This window comes from Tripterygium wilfordii, chromosome 15 (assembly GCF_013401445.1).
Source record: "Tripterygium wilfordii isolate XIE 37 chromosome 15, ASM1340144v1, whole genome shotgun sequence".
In the NCBI taxonomy this organism is placed as follows: Eukaryota; Viridiplantae; Streptophyta; class Magnoliopsida; order Celastrales; family Celastraceae; genus Tripterygium; species Tripterygium wilfordii.
The window spans coordinates 4,873,737-4,888,311 of NC_052246.1; the positions used below are offsets into that span (position 1 = coordinate 4,873,737).

At 36.8% G+C, this 14,575-nt stretch overlaps 3 protein-coding genes across 4 annotated transcripts; 1 reads left to right on the forward strand and 2 right to left on the reverse strand.

Moving 5' to 3' along the window:
* The first annotated feature begins 1,224 nt into the window (after positions 1 to 1,224).
* Positions 1,225 to 2,767, forward strand: LOC120016175 (GATA transcription factor 2-like). Its single transcript, XM_038868817.1, has 2 exons — positions 1,225 to 1,509; positions 1,919 to 2,767. Exons 1-2 carry the CDS (start codon positions 1,414 to 1,416, stop codon positions 2,681 to 2,683), a joined length of 861 nt encoding a protein of 286 aa, XP_038724745.1. The 5' UTR covers positions 1,225 to 1,413; the 3' UTR covers positions 2,684 to 2,767.
* Positions 2,768 to 4,950: 2,183 nt separating this feature from the next.
* Positions 4,951 to 8,363, reverse strand: LOC120016174 (glucan endo-1,3-beta-glucosidase 8-like). Its single transcript, XM_038868816.1, has 3 exons — positions 8,103 to 8,363; positions 7,609 to 7,961; positions 4,951 to 6,181 (listed from the first exon to the last, which is right to left on the reverse strand). The coding sequence occupies exons 1-3, from the start codon at positions 8,112 to 8,114 to the stop codon at positions 5,077 to 5,079; spliced, it is 1,470 nt and encodes a 489-aa protein (XP_038724744.1). The 5' UTR covers positions 8,115 to 8,363; the 3' UTR covers positions 4,951 to 5,076.
* Positions 8,364 to 9,418: 1,055 nt separating this feature from the next.
* On the reverse strand, positions 9,419 to 11,756 carry LOC120016511 (myb-related protein 2-like). Of its 2 annotated transcripts, none has more exons than XM_038869322.1 (7): positions 11,576 to 11,756; positions 11,264 to 11,497; positions 11,099 to 11,175; positions 10,923 to 10,977; positions 10,742 to 10,829; positions 10,582 to 10,651; positions 9,419 to 10,492 (listed from the first exon to the last, which is right to left on the reverse strand). In XM_038869322.1, the coding sequence occupies exons 2-7, from the start codon at positions 11,472 to 11,474 to the stop codon at positions 9,734 to 9,736; spliced, it is 1,260 nt and encodes a 419-aa protein (XP_038725250.1). In that variant the 5' UTR covers positions 11,475 to 11,497; positions 11,576 to 11,756; the 3' UTR covers positions 9,419 to 9,733. The 2 variants fall into 2 exon arrangements, with proteins under 2 accessions (XP_038725250.1, XP_038725249.1); XM_038869321.1 differs by having other exon boundaries at positions 11,264 to 11,483; positions 11,576 to 11,755.
* Between the last annotated feature and the right edge of the window lie 2,819 nt (positions 11,757 to 14,575).

Consider the following 14,575-nt stretch of genomic DNA (forward strand, 5'->3'; position numbering starts at 1 on the left):
TAAATAGTCCAAATCGGGATAATTTGAAGTGTTACATTTTGTCTTGGTGTTTGTGCATCCCAATATTATCAAGAGACCTCATACAATGGTACAAAAAAACATACACATGAAACACAATTACCTTTGAACTATAATTTCCCTCTCTTTTGCAAGATATTCAACCAATCACCACATAAAATTATAATTAAACCTCACATGTGTTAAAATTCTTTAATTTAATGGAAGTTTGAAATTTGATAAAATGTCAAAATAGAAGATAATGGAAGTTCGAAGTTTTATTCAATTCATTAACATTGTATTTTAAAAACTTGAAATACAGATGATATCATTCCGTTGGCAAAAAAAAACAACATGTGTGCTGATTTTTAAAGACATTTTATCACGTGAAAGAGTGAAAGTGGAATAGAAATACAAACGCGCATAGAAAATAGGGAAAAAAATGATTTAGAATTTGTTAAATACGTGTCTCGTTTGTATTGACTTTGTGGGTCCAATTTTAATCCACAATAGACACTCCATATCTCAAGTATGTGGATTGTTTCAAGTGAAACACAAATGTCATTTTTATTTCATTGTGGGCTAGTAACATTGTGAATTAGTATGCCAAGTTCTTCATATTTCTGTTTTCAAGTGACCATTATACATGCGCTTAGTCACTACAATAAATTGTCAAAGAACAAATTATATGCTGCACGAAAATTGGTGCACCAAACGGGCCAAAGTCCTTGTTCCTGCATTGAGAGTAGCATTTGTGGATGAGCCTATCCCAGTCCCACGGCCTTTATTGATTCAGTGATGGGTGAGAAACATCTACCCAACATAAGTTTTCATTTCTGGGACCCCAACAAAAACTTTCCCAACAATTGCATTCAACTTTGAAGTTTTCAATTATTCACATAAAAACACAAATCACCTATGGTTAAAAAAAAATCATATTTCTGAAACCAAGAAAAGTCAATATTAACAGTCATACAATGATAGAAAACAAGATAATGCTATCGAAAGGTGATTCGATTGATAATTGATTGATTTAGGTATATATATGTCAAAATTCGATTCCAATAAAAAACATATATTTTTTAAAAAGTACATATAAAAAACAAGATAATGCTAAGACTGACAGAAAAAAGTACATATAAAAAACAGAGGGTGGAGTGAAAAGGAAGGAAATAAAGAAAAGAAAGTTAAAAAAAGAGAGTGGAGGGAAATGGTGAGAATTAGAATTTAGGGATTGTGTGGATGATTGATGAGGTCTTTTAGCTTTATCTACCGACATAAACGAGGACACGAAAAATAGACATCTTTGTAGGAAGTCTCTCCCCATTCCTTCACATTCTCTCTTCCTCTTTATCTCTCTCTGTCTCTCTGTTTCTGTGGATTTTATTCACAAGAAGCTACTTTCCTTTCTTGGCCATGGAGTTGTGCCCTAATGTGAAAGTCTCCGGTGAGTACCAGCCAGACCAACTTGCTTCAACCACTCTCGATGACCTTTTCTCTGCTCAAAACATGGTTCGTCTCAGTCTCTCATTCCCTTTCAAGTTGAGATGTTGAAGCACAACTTTTTCTTGGTCTATTTGTTTTCTTAACATGTACCATTGAGTGCTTTCATTATGTGTCCCTTATATGGTTCTGTTTTCCTGCTTGTTTATCCAATATTTCTTGATTTGCTGCTTTGTTTCTCTCAATATGTTTCGACCCAGTTTGGTTTTAACAGAGAATTAAACCTTGCGCTTCTGTGTTAATTTTCCTATTTTCTGTTTTTTCCCCTCAAATTAAGCTTCTTTTCCTTGAGATATATTGACCCAATTTGTTTTTTCAATAAAGATTGAAACTTTGTGCTTCTGTGTTGCAATTGCATCACTTATTACCTAATTTTAGTGATTTTTGGTTTTGGTGTTTGTGGCTGTTGTGAATGTAGGAAGTGGATATGAGCTTGGAATGGCTGTCGGTATTTGTAGAGGACTGTTTGTCAAGCACAGGAAGTTGTCTTCCAGCACTACCTTCTAGTGGTCAAAACCCAACCTTAAACCCAAAATTGACCAAAACCCAACAAAACCCACCTTCCTTGCACAAATTTGTAATCCCAGGAAAGGCCAGAACCAAGAGAAAAAGGACATCCCCAACTGCCAAAACCAACAAGAGTGATGCACTGACTAGTTGGTCTTATAACCTAAACCCGCATAACCACACTCTTTATTTCACATCCTCAGACCCCCCTTTGCTCCAACAAACACATTGGTTAGCTGATAGTGAACTAATGATACCCATAAAACAAGAACCCCAAAGTAACAATATAGAAGAAACAAAAGAGGATAAAGGGGATGCTAACGAGGAGACAGAGAAAGAGGAGGTTATGATGAGTGTGGACGGTAATGATGGTGGTTTGTATGGGATGCAGCAGCAGCAACAACCAAGGAGGTGCACTCATTGTCAATCACAAAGGACCCCACAGTGGAGAGCTGGACCAATGGGTCCAAAGACATTGTGCAATGCATGTGGGGTGAGGTACAAGTCAGGAAGACTATTGCCAGAGTATAGACCTGCAAAAAGTCCTACTTTTGTAAGCTATTTGCACTCCAATTCTCACAAGAAAGTTATGGAGATGAGAATGGGTCATATTCCCTCCATTAATCCTAGTGATCAGTCACTTTTGTTGAGTTCCAATCCCTCTTTTGTAAATTAGAGTACCCTAGATAAGATCAATATGGGAAATTCATTGCTATTTTATTGTAGCTAAATCATTATATATTCTGTTCTTTACTTGCCAGCCTTATTATTGTAAAAGATTATATGGTTGCTCCCTGGTATTGGCATCAAAATTTTGGAATCATTCTCACTCCAAAGTCTCAAGACAAGTGTATGTGATGAAACAATGGTATTAATAAAATTTAGTACATGTGATGGTGTCAAGAATATGGATTACAGCATTTTAGCAATTATCCATCCCCACCAATTGATTCTAGTTAAAATGGGGAACAGTTTGAAGAAGAGAGATTCTTTGTCCTTTTCTTTCTTACACATCCAACATTTTTCCTCTTATTTTCTGAGGTGTGAAACCCAAAGTACTGATGAAGATGTCTTATTCTGCTGATTTTTGAATTTGAAAAAGAAATCAAGAACCACCAAGTCCAAGGTTTGTTTTGTTTCATCATCTTCATTTTGTACTTCATTGGAGTATTCTTGAGAGGAGTGCCACTGATATTTTGGCAAGTTTTGGACTTTAGAATGATTGTTTAAGAGTGATTAGTCAAGAACAATATAATTATTTTTGAGTAACATGTTCCAAAAACCATAGCAAAATTGTATTTCTTGCAACTGCAAGCACACACCATTGACTTGCGCTTCTAGCCTCCTATGATTACAAACCCCCCTTAACTTATAAAGGCAAAATCCCATTCTTAAAAAGTAGTATCAATGATGCAAGATAATTTCAAAACCTTCTCTTTTTTAAAAAAAAACTTTTTTGACAAAAACAACAAAGTGAGACTCTATTTTTCTTGATTTGCAAAAATAAAGCATCATGTTGTATGATTAGTGAGTGAGACATTTGAATTTTTGATTGAAGGACAACTGTGTGACAGGTTGACACTCTGAAAAATATCTTTTTCATTTTTTTCATTTTTTTTACTACATTTAGAAAGCTTTTTTGCTTATTCAATTTTATCATTTACTAATTCCCAAAACTTTTCTAGTTTGATTCTCCAAAAAAAATGAAGAAAAAGAAAATTAAAATTTCAAATTCAAACTAAGCTGAACCGACATAACATATGATTTTAGTTGGAGGTGGTTGGTTTTATACTACTCATACAGTTGAATGGGTCCCTTATACAATCACTATTTTGTAAATTATATTTATATTTTCTGCCGACAATAGTTTTGCATGCATGCGTGCATGTGTATATAAACTATAGAGACTAGAGAGTTTGATTGAGGAATGTTGGACATAAAACGTACGTTCATGATTCATCCCTCACTTAATGTCACTGATCTTAGACTAGGTTTGGGAGAAGGCTTGGCTTTAGTTTGTGCTGGAACCCTCTCGAAGCCAACAACGGTGAATGTGACAGACACATCTACAATTTAAAGATTTGTAATTCAACATTGTGAAGCTAGCGTTGTAAGATTGGTTGGATTGAATGGTGGTTGGGTTTTCAGTTGTGACACAAATATATATATATTTGTGTGTATGTATCAGCTTGACCTCGAGTGTTTTGGGGCTCCGCAATTCACTAAAATCTACGATTTACATCTAATAGTGGAGAAAAATTCAGACAAATTTTAAAAATGAAAAACAAAAAATGTGATGTGATGCGACACACTCACACACCTTACAAATTATTATATTCAAATTGCACACTATATAATTTTAAACGAATTGCGGAACCTCGAAATTCGACTAGCGACACCCATGTCTGGTGTGAGGGGAATGCGCCTAATTATCCATATGCATGCCCATACTTTCTCCCCATCACCATTCCAAATTTTCAATGCTATTTATTGCCATCTTGAAATTAAACTTTGAATTAAAAGTGATGGATTTGGGATTCAGCTTTAGGGGTTGGGACTTGAAAAAGAGAGTGACAAGGACAAATTAATGGAAAAGCAGAAGTGGGTTTTGAATTTTCAATGTGTAGGTAGAGGTTGGATATTAACTAGATTTTCTTCTTTCAGTATTTAAGTTGCTGATGCTGTGTCTGTGAGAGGTTGCAACACTTTGTACAGCAGAAGCAACCAAAACTCCAAGATATTAACGGTTGTGTAAAATAAGAAACAATAGTTTCTGGTATGCACACAAGGAGCTACAAACTCCAAGATATTACTGGTTGTGGTGTTGTGCACATTGATTCACTTCTGTCCTATAGCAATAAGTAACATACTTGACAGGCAAAGATAGATTTGTAACCTACATCATGTGAATCGTACCCACAAGCATGGCATAGGCTACTCAGCTGAAAAATCAAGCAACTCATCTAAACTTTATTGAATGAATCAGAAGTGAATCAAATGCCGCAATGGATGAAGCTAACAAGATAAGAAAATAAATTAAGAGCACAGGAGTTTTCTACAAGCATAAATCTATAGCAGTAGAAATGTTGATGCTATAACAAGTACCAGACAAATGAGAGTAGGACCTGTAGAAGAAGAAGACGAATGGATCTGAATTATGAAATTGCAGGTTCCTTGTGATGCATTCTGTGTTGTAACCATGGCCAAACCTTGAAAATTGCAGGAGTAGTCGTCCTGATTCTGTACTTGGTAGTACATATTGAATGCATATGAGGCATTCCCATTAGCGTCCAAGTTGTTACAAGACGAACCATATCCAAGTGCTGTGCAATCTGAAAATGTGCAGGCGTAGTTTATGTTATCTGCAAGTTTGCTCAAGTCCTTGGCATTAGGATTAAATACACACCATTTTGGAGCAAGATATTGCACATTCTGTGCGCCAACAAGAAACTTGTTCTGATTCTGGCCAGACAAATCAATCGGGAATTTAGGCTGCCCATCGAACCCAAAAATTCCCCAGTGGCGCTCAAAATTTCCTGGAGCAATACTTTTTGCATCTTCGTCGAGCAGACTGAACAGGTAGACTTCAATATGTCCAGGCCGAAGTGGGGTTCCTACGTTTCCTGCAAGTCTTGGTAAAAGCCCATTGTAGAATCTAATCGCATTACCAACATTGCCATTCTTGTCCCCGTCTGTTGGCCAACCCACCTCTCCTACCAAAATGTTTATGTTTCCATAGCCCGCTGCTTTCAGAGACGAAACCAAGGTGTCAAAGTTGGCATCAAAAACATTGGCGTACTGAATCCCAGTCCCAGAATCTACAATGGGTGTGGCCCCATCAAAGAATGCATAGTTAAAAGGGAAGTCATCGTTCCCATAGAGACTTAAGAAAGGGTAAATGTTTACTGTGAAAGGTGCATTGTTCTTATCCATAAACTGAACAATCTGGGTCATGAGATCATTAATATCACTTCGGAATCTCCCAAAGGACGGATAATTATTGTTATCTGGCGAAGCATACACATCGGCATTTAATGGCACAGTGGCCTTAACCGAGTCTCCAACCCCAGCTTCATTGAGAGCATTTTGGATGTTCTGCAATGCTGGGAAGGTGGTATTTATGAATGAGCCATTGTAGGATTTGAGGAAAGGCTCATTTCCAACCGCTACATACCTGAGAGAAATGCAGACAACAAGCAATTGGAGGTTAATATGCTATGTATTGTTTATCTCAGCAAATAAAATGGCAAAGAGATTTGAAGCATTTGCATCTACTGCTTGCATCAATGACCTAATAATCAAAATTAGCATTGTAAGCGGCACAAAATTTAAGGATAAAACTTGGTGAGGTAGATGGCCAAACTTCCCACTAGTCCTCTTCCAAGTTCCAGCCATTGAAAAGATGAGAGAAAATTTCATTAAAGTGCTTTAATACACTTTTTAGCGATCATGATTCATGAAGAGGTCTTCAAGAATAAGGCTCTAGTAGTCTTAGTACACAGGAACTAAATTTCACCTCTAAGACAGGCTTCTCATCATCATTAATGGACGCCAACGTGCTGAAATCAAGCGAACATAAGTACATAAGATCTACTATTGTTGAGAGACTAATTTTATAATATTTTTAAAAATAGATGTTCAAACGATGGAATAGCCACATTTTCTTCGTTATGCTTCCTTTTCCCTTTTAACTAGCAAGCCCCCAACAAAACACCTCTTAAGAGAATCTGATGCTCCAATATACATAGAAAAGTAGGAGCTCTGTGGTCAGATTCTCTGTCTCCTTTTCTTTCTCCAAAAGTTATCAGGAGAGCCACATGCATTCAATCCAACAGATAAAAATGCAGCTTGTATTTAACAATAGATTTAAGATTCTTAAAATATAATGCTGTAACGTGTTCTGTTGTTAACTTTGACATCATGGAGTAAGATCCTGTACTTCCCCGAAGTCTGAAGGGCGAGGGTCTCATCTGCCATGTTATTATCACTTGACAAAACTTTATGTAGAAGGATATTGTATAACTTCAACAAAAGAAACTAAGAAATTCATAAACACTACAATCAATGCATATGTAAGTTGGCTAAAAGCAGAGATAAGAATCAAGTCAACCCATAAACAACTCCTATTTGGTTGCCACAATTAAGGCAGAATTAAATACTATAATGTCTAAAAATAACTTCCCAGATTAAAGTCATAATCACAGATTCAAAGATAAAGCAAATGGTATCAGCAAAATTAAGAACTTCAGGGATATGCAGAAAAAAAACCTACAAAGTTCAGCAAAAACAATCAACATTCATTCAAGGACAATTACAAGTTAGAGAAAAGAAATTGGATATTAGATGATTATAAGACCTCCGCAACAACAACTGAAATTAACGCATAACATAGCAGATCATAATATAAGGACATTTAGAAGAAAACCAAAAAAAAAAAACCAACTTAGTCATGTCAGTTCTTAGAAAACAACATAGCACAATACAAGTTACAGAAACGAACAATCAAAACAAGGCAGCAACACATCGCAGAAACAAAAAACGCAATCTTGACTCACACACATGTAGAATGAAAAAAAAATAAAGAAAAATTAAAGTCCTTACTTGATATTAACTCCTCCATTGAAGTTGTAGCGAGTGACATTCCTCTTGACCCAGTCTTTGGCACGATCATAGTCATTCATGGCAGAAAGCTGATCATTGGGGATGGCCACCATGACCTCAATGCCAGACCCAGCAAGAGCACTCATGGTGTTCTGGTCTGCGTCAAATAGCTTCACCTTTTGGATCCCATTGTCCTTCAACATTTGCACCACCGTCTTCGGTGGCAGTTTGTGAGTCGCCATTGTACCCCAATTGACACCAATTCCATCAACAAAAGATCCCAAAAGGCCCAAAAACAAAACCCACTTCAGTAACCAAACACTACCCATTTTTTCCCTTGCTGTTGTAGTTTCCTGGAAGACAAAAAAAAAAAGGCTTTGGGATTACAATATGGAGGATTTCCTAGGAAAAAGGGGGAGAGTTGAAAGTGAAGGCTTTATTAATTACGTGTGTGTATTTGTACCTTTTCAGGAGAAGGAGAGGGAAAAATGAACCGTTTTTGACATTTTGTTGGTGGGTACGAAGAATTAGCTAAAATCCAGCACCGCCAAAGTTGGGAACTTCAGATCGTGTGGAAGATCTCATTGAAAAAAAAAAAAGTGAAAAGGAGAACGGAGGTGATCAGATGAGACTCTGTATATTCCACTAAAGAAAAAAGGATGGAGTTATTGTTGTATAATAATCCGCGTTTAATAGTACGAGCCAGAGAGAAACAGAGGATACAGCGAGATCTAGTAACTGACACGGAACCTAAATGTGGTATTTTTTTTTTTTAATATTTCAGAGAATTACGTTTATGGTTGGATTAAATGTTGTATCTTATTTTTCTTCTTCAATAGAGATTTATCGATTTTATGAGATGGTTATGAACTTTCTACTCGGGAATATTGGAAAAACGAACGGATTTGAAAAATGGAGCAAATTCTATCAACAGAGTAATGTAGAATCAGAAAGAATCGTGAAAACCACTAAAATACCTGCAAATCAATAAAGAGAAAGGCAAAGACCAAAGAGTGATTCTGGGATTTGAGAGGAAGAATGAGAAAGGAAATATTGAGAAAAAAATAGACAAAGAAAATACAGAGCCACGAATGAGAAGACAAAAAACACAATGGAAATTAGTGCAGAAGATGACAAATTATGTAATGGAGCTAGTAACGGCTATAATATAAAGAAAGAAAATCTCAGAAGGGTTGGGGATTCGAAAAGTTTGAAACATTTTGTTACTCTTCACAAGCAAGAGAAGTAAAAATTAACAGTCAGTGAGTGATAATGAATAAAGGAACAGAACCCTGAGCTTGATTTAGGAAGTTATCAAAGTAACTTCTCCTTTAGGGTTCTACTATTATCTTTGGTGAACTGATGATGACGTGGCTCATTAGATATCAAAGCTGACAATACAGGGACGTTTGGCTAAACAAATGTACGTGAAAAGCAATGCATAACATGCCGGTTAACGCGTCACCGGGAGGCTCTTCGTCCAATGACCTCAACCCCAGTAGAAGGTTGATTGGATTGTAAAGGTTGCCTAGCAGATCGAGAGATCAATATCTCTCAGCCAGATGGTAACAGGAAGAAAGCTTGCAGAATGTTACTGTGGCTGGATTAGTTTGCTGTATTAAGAATGTAACTTGGAATAATTTAGTCTTTGAATTCTAGTATATTTTCCATTTCTCAACCACAATAAAGGTCAGACATTGATCAATCAACAGTAGATTGTGCAACATGAAAAACAATTGAATTAAGAGGTATTAAGCTGAAATAGACTTCCATAAATCAACTAGCTTGAATTTGATGAATAGGTATTGAATTGTGCACAAAATATGATGCTTTGAAGCCTTTTGTTAAAGAAACATTGTTATAGCTGAATCTGCAACATTGAGTTGATTTACTATATGTCAACATATTTTGAACTCAAGATCATATTATGCTGCATGAATCAATATTATACAGCCCTAAATCAATCTGTCTTTCTGTTGCAACTTATTCGATGGGGTGTCTCTCGATGGTTTCATGGCATCGTGGCCAGCAAGAAAGAGCAGCAGGTTATAATCTTGCTGATTTTCATGTATGGATTTAGCTGTCCTGTGAACTTATATTCACTTTGAGCAGTCTCTTTTCAGCTCTAGCTGAAGCCATTCAAGTCAAACTGTTTGCAGTTTGAAGCAACATCATTTTCGTGGTGGGCGTTCAGGTCTAGTTTGGTTGAAAGGTAAGGCAGTTGATATCCTTGCGAAACCTTCTCATTCACTAACTTTGCTGCTGAGTCTTTCCTTCTGTTTGTTTGGTCCATAAAATTGTCTCCCTGATTTGTTCCTTTGAATCTTCCTTCAGGCAAGCCATTGCTGTCATTGCCCCTCGCTACATGGAGTCCAACACTCATTGACAAATCGCTGGAGCTTCTTTCTGTAGAAAACATTCTTCTTTCTGTGTCATTGCTCATTGGGGAGAGGAACATTTGGTTCTCTTTCGGATCTTCACCCCACTTGAGTTCAGCTTGGGGTAGCATAGGCTCTTCAGTAATCTCTCTGTGCTCGAAAAGTATGCCACCGTTGTACGGTCTCAATCCCATCCCACTGTGATGTGTTTCTTGGTCCTTCAGGGATTTGTCACAGGAGGTCAGGCAACTGTCCAGTGAACAGTCAGTGGGTTGTGTTGCTTGAGTCGGTTGGGGACACAAGCCCTGAAGTTCTTTCAGGTCTGGAAATGCAGAATTCAGGCATTGGTTCGATACTTTGGAAACCAGTTGAGAAATCTGAACTTTGGCAGCTTCAAGCCCCACCGGACCCAAATTTTGCCTTCCAAGAGTCTCTTGAGCTTTCTCCAGCACCGCTTGCAGGTACTTTCCCTGAGCCTCTATCCTGAGCTGTAGATGTCTTTGTACCTGTTTCAGTTTAAACAGTTATAAAACTTATGAATTTAGCTTGTTCAAATGAAATGAAACATAGTGTTCCTAATTCATATCTCCTCTACCTCCAGCTGCTCGTGAAGCCTTCTCTGAACTTCAATTTGCATCTGGAGTGCTTCACCAATCGGCAGGTTTCTGAATTAAAAAAAGTTGTAGAATTCCTTTAAAACCATGAAGAAATAAGTTACTGAAGCCAAAGCGCATGAATGCTATCTATCTTCTTACTTGTTTGCTGTCTGTGGCGAAGTGCTTAAATTGTTCATATGGATTGCATTTACTTCAGGCATTCTGTCTCCAGAAATAGCAAGTGAACCTGCATGCAGTGAGATTTTAGTAAATATTCCATTTGATGATTTGTAAGAAAAGTATCTTGTAAATGGTTGAAAGTATGTGGAGAGATTCTTACCAACTTTGTTCCCACTGTTAGATAGTCCATGAAGGTTCTTGCTGAGCCTGTATTTCTGCAAATCATAGGTGGAGTAATTAGTATGCATGAATCCCCAAGCATCATTGAAAGTAGATAGGCAAAGAGATTCATTATCACTACTACTTCATTATGTCTCTAGATGATTATTGTATTACCTGAAGATGACTCTTTAGGTGGTACAAGGTAAGTCCTGGAATCCCCATAAGTTTCAGAACTGTTTTTGGAGTAGCCTCTGCAGCAAGAAAAGAACAACAGTTGAGTTAGCCAGAGTTATATACATGTTTACTCCATTATCTCTTCAACACTATATATATACTCACTGTCTGCTCCTCCCAGCTGGTTGACTGCTTCGATGAAGCGCTCATGAAGATCTGGCGTCCATTTCAGTCTAGGCTTTGCATCCGTTGAAAGGACAAGTCCAGAGTCTCCCTGACCATTCCCACGATGCAGGAACAAGTGCCTCTCAGGAGGTATTGGCATTCTTGAAGAAGAGTGGATGTTCTTCCCTTGATGTTGAGGATGATGATACATCTTCTGTCTCTAAATATAAATACCTAACTCAAAGTTAGCTTGACTTAGAAGAAGGAACTGACAACCTAACTATTGTGATCAGGATTGGTCGGTATAGTTACCTGATTTGTTCTTTCCTGCAATATCCAATCTGCTGCTCCCTGAAGTATGGAACTTACTTATTCAATATATTTGAATCCCAAGTCAAGATAGTATTTATGTGTACTCTTGCCTGTACCCCTTTTCCTTTGGCTAGTTCTCTCACAGACCGAATGACTGCTCAAGCAATCCTTTTATAGACTGGGGATGGGTTGTAGTGGTGATGGGGGGGAGATAATGAGGCATAGAATCTTGAAGAAAACTCCCTGACTCAATCCAATATTTACAGTGACCTAAAAAGGGATGTTGTCCTTCCTACTTTGATAACATGACCACTAACTTTCCTTCCCATTCTAAGACACCCAATTACTATTCCTCTGCATCATAGCAATCAGAAACAACTTATGCCTTGCATTAGATACCAGAACTGATCCATACCAAATTCCCTATTTCCTTCCCCGTTCACTCATATTCGCTTGTCTGGCAAAAGGAAGAATCTTATTCCCAGGACATGAGACTTGGATTTATGGGAATCCTATTTTCTCTTTTCCTGTCCTTCAAACCTCCACTCTCTCATTTTCATTGAAGATTCTTGGTTAGATTTGATCATAGCTGGGTCTTGTAGTCAGTTTTTCTCAGTTGTCAATGTATATATTGAAGTATAAAAAGATGATAGTCCAGTTGAGTAACCTAATATCTATGTTAATGAGAGTGCTGGTGGAGACACAAAACAACTAAACGAGGTTATATCTGGTTATCTTTGTGGGAATTTAGAAGAAGATTCTGTTGACTGGAGCACCTACTAACTTTGGAATCAGATACATTCAAGGAGAGATGCTTGTTCTTGGACAATGTTCTGAGGCAAAGAATAGAATAAGGCACACATTCTGTTCCGTCTCCTTCAGTAAGTTTGGTACTGATTCAGCCCCCACACTGTATAAAAATATATACAAGAGGGTCCCAGACTCTTTTTCATTTTTCCATCTTTCAATTGGCATAAGACAGCCGGCCACTTCCATCGACGAATCCTAAGCACCCATTGGACCTAATAATAACAAGAAAAAAAAAAGAGAGAGGAGGGATTGTACTTGCTTCCATACTTGCACTTGATGCAACAAGAGTTACAAGTCATTTCCATCATATCACCCCTCCTCCTTGACTCATGCAGATTCTCTTACCCTCTTCCTGTTCTGCATCTTACTCCAAACTATATACTAATATTATTGATTGCTAGCTACAACATAATCTGATTTGTTTTGTCCTTGGTATGCATTAAAGCTATATGCATGGCATGCATATGTGTCAACTTTTGCTTCATTATGCTTATGCTGTTTTGTTGAATGGTTTTAAAAGGATCTGTTGGTGCTGTGATAATCAGGAATTATGCCTTCCCTTGCTTGTATTTAAAATGTGAAGAATAATAATTTATATAAGCTAACACAGCTAATGCAGAATAAATTCTTATATTAACTTATGATCAAATCTCTGCCAACTTACGCTATATCGATACGGAAATAAAATTTTCTTTGGCAGAATGAGGACATATCTGATATGCAGATATATACATATACCCTACTAATGGCTAGTGTTCCCCAAAAAAAAAAAAAAAAAAACTGTCTAAACCACCATTAACATACTATTTACGCATACAATTAGTATAAGAGCTCATTCAAAGAAAAGTGTAAGTGAAATTCCAATTCCTTGGACAACATCTTAACATTTGTTTGAATTGGTGTTTCTAGAAAGATCAATTGATTCTTATTTCCCAGGATATTTTATGCAGTTTGGGGGAATCTATGAAAAGCCTGTACATATATATAAAGCATTAAAGCAGGATTCCTAAATAGTTTGCTGGCATGTGGATAGGAATATATATATATATATAGAACTATAGGCATCATTGGTAACATGGCCTGTGTTGTGATATATAGTGAAATAACATCATATATATATATATATATATATTATTGCATTGTTTGTATATATTTACAGTTCTGATTGGAAACTAAACATACCCCTTTCTATGGCAGGTATGCAACTAATAATTAGATGTTTTTATAGACCCATAAATAGAATAAGCATAGTGTATTAACTTTCATTTCATGTATCAACTCTCAAGGACATGCAAAGTACTAACCTTTCTCTTTCTCTCCTATTTCAAAGGAATACTTGGCTGGCTTTCACTTGTGGTATCAAGCTGCTGCCTAAAACCTTCCTATCCACTCCCTGTGGATTATATATTCTCCACTTAGGGAAAGGGACACATGGAACTTAACTTTGTTCTTCCTTGTACTTACATTTCCTTTTATAGATTCCATGTCATATACAATTCTTTCTTTTCAGAACAAGGAGATGCTCTATAAAGAGAAACATCAACATATAAGAATTAATTCAAACTTAAGGGTACCAGTCAATCATAAGCGACGACACCTGTGAGATGCAGATTGGTTGCATTTTGTTGACTAATTGGGATTACCATGCATTGGCTCTGCAATGGAAAGTGAGAAATGACCACGGAATGAATTCCTTATGGAAAAGAAAAGAAAAAAAAAAAAAAAAAAGGTTAGAGAGGAGGAAGTAATTAAAAGGTGATATTCCATTGCATTGGAACTTAAGAATCTTAACTCAAAGTAAAGCCAATGAGTCATATTCTCAAGTCAAGAATCTGGTTGTTCCTCTCTACCCAAAACCACAAAAAATGGGTTCCCACCCAATACCCTTTTCCCATTTTTTTTTGACTTTAGTTTAGTATAGTTAGATGCCCTTTCAACAGTTCAGGAGATTAGTGCTTGTGCTTGTGCTTGCTTGTGTGCCATCATAAACAGAGCCACGCACTTTATTGAAAGAATATTGCTATATATGTTTAGAGATTTTCTTATGTCTGATTATGTGAGATATGGCCTAGCTAGCTCTCATAACTATTATTTTACTTCTTATTGACATGGATGATTAAACAACTGGTCTTCTGGTCCCATGCATACTTATATTTTTTTGTTTGACTGGCATGATAAAAGTACTAGTTG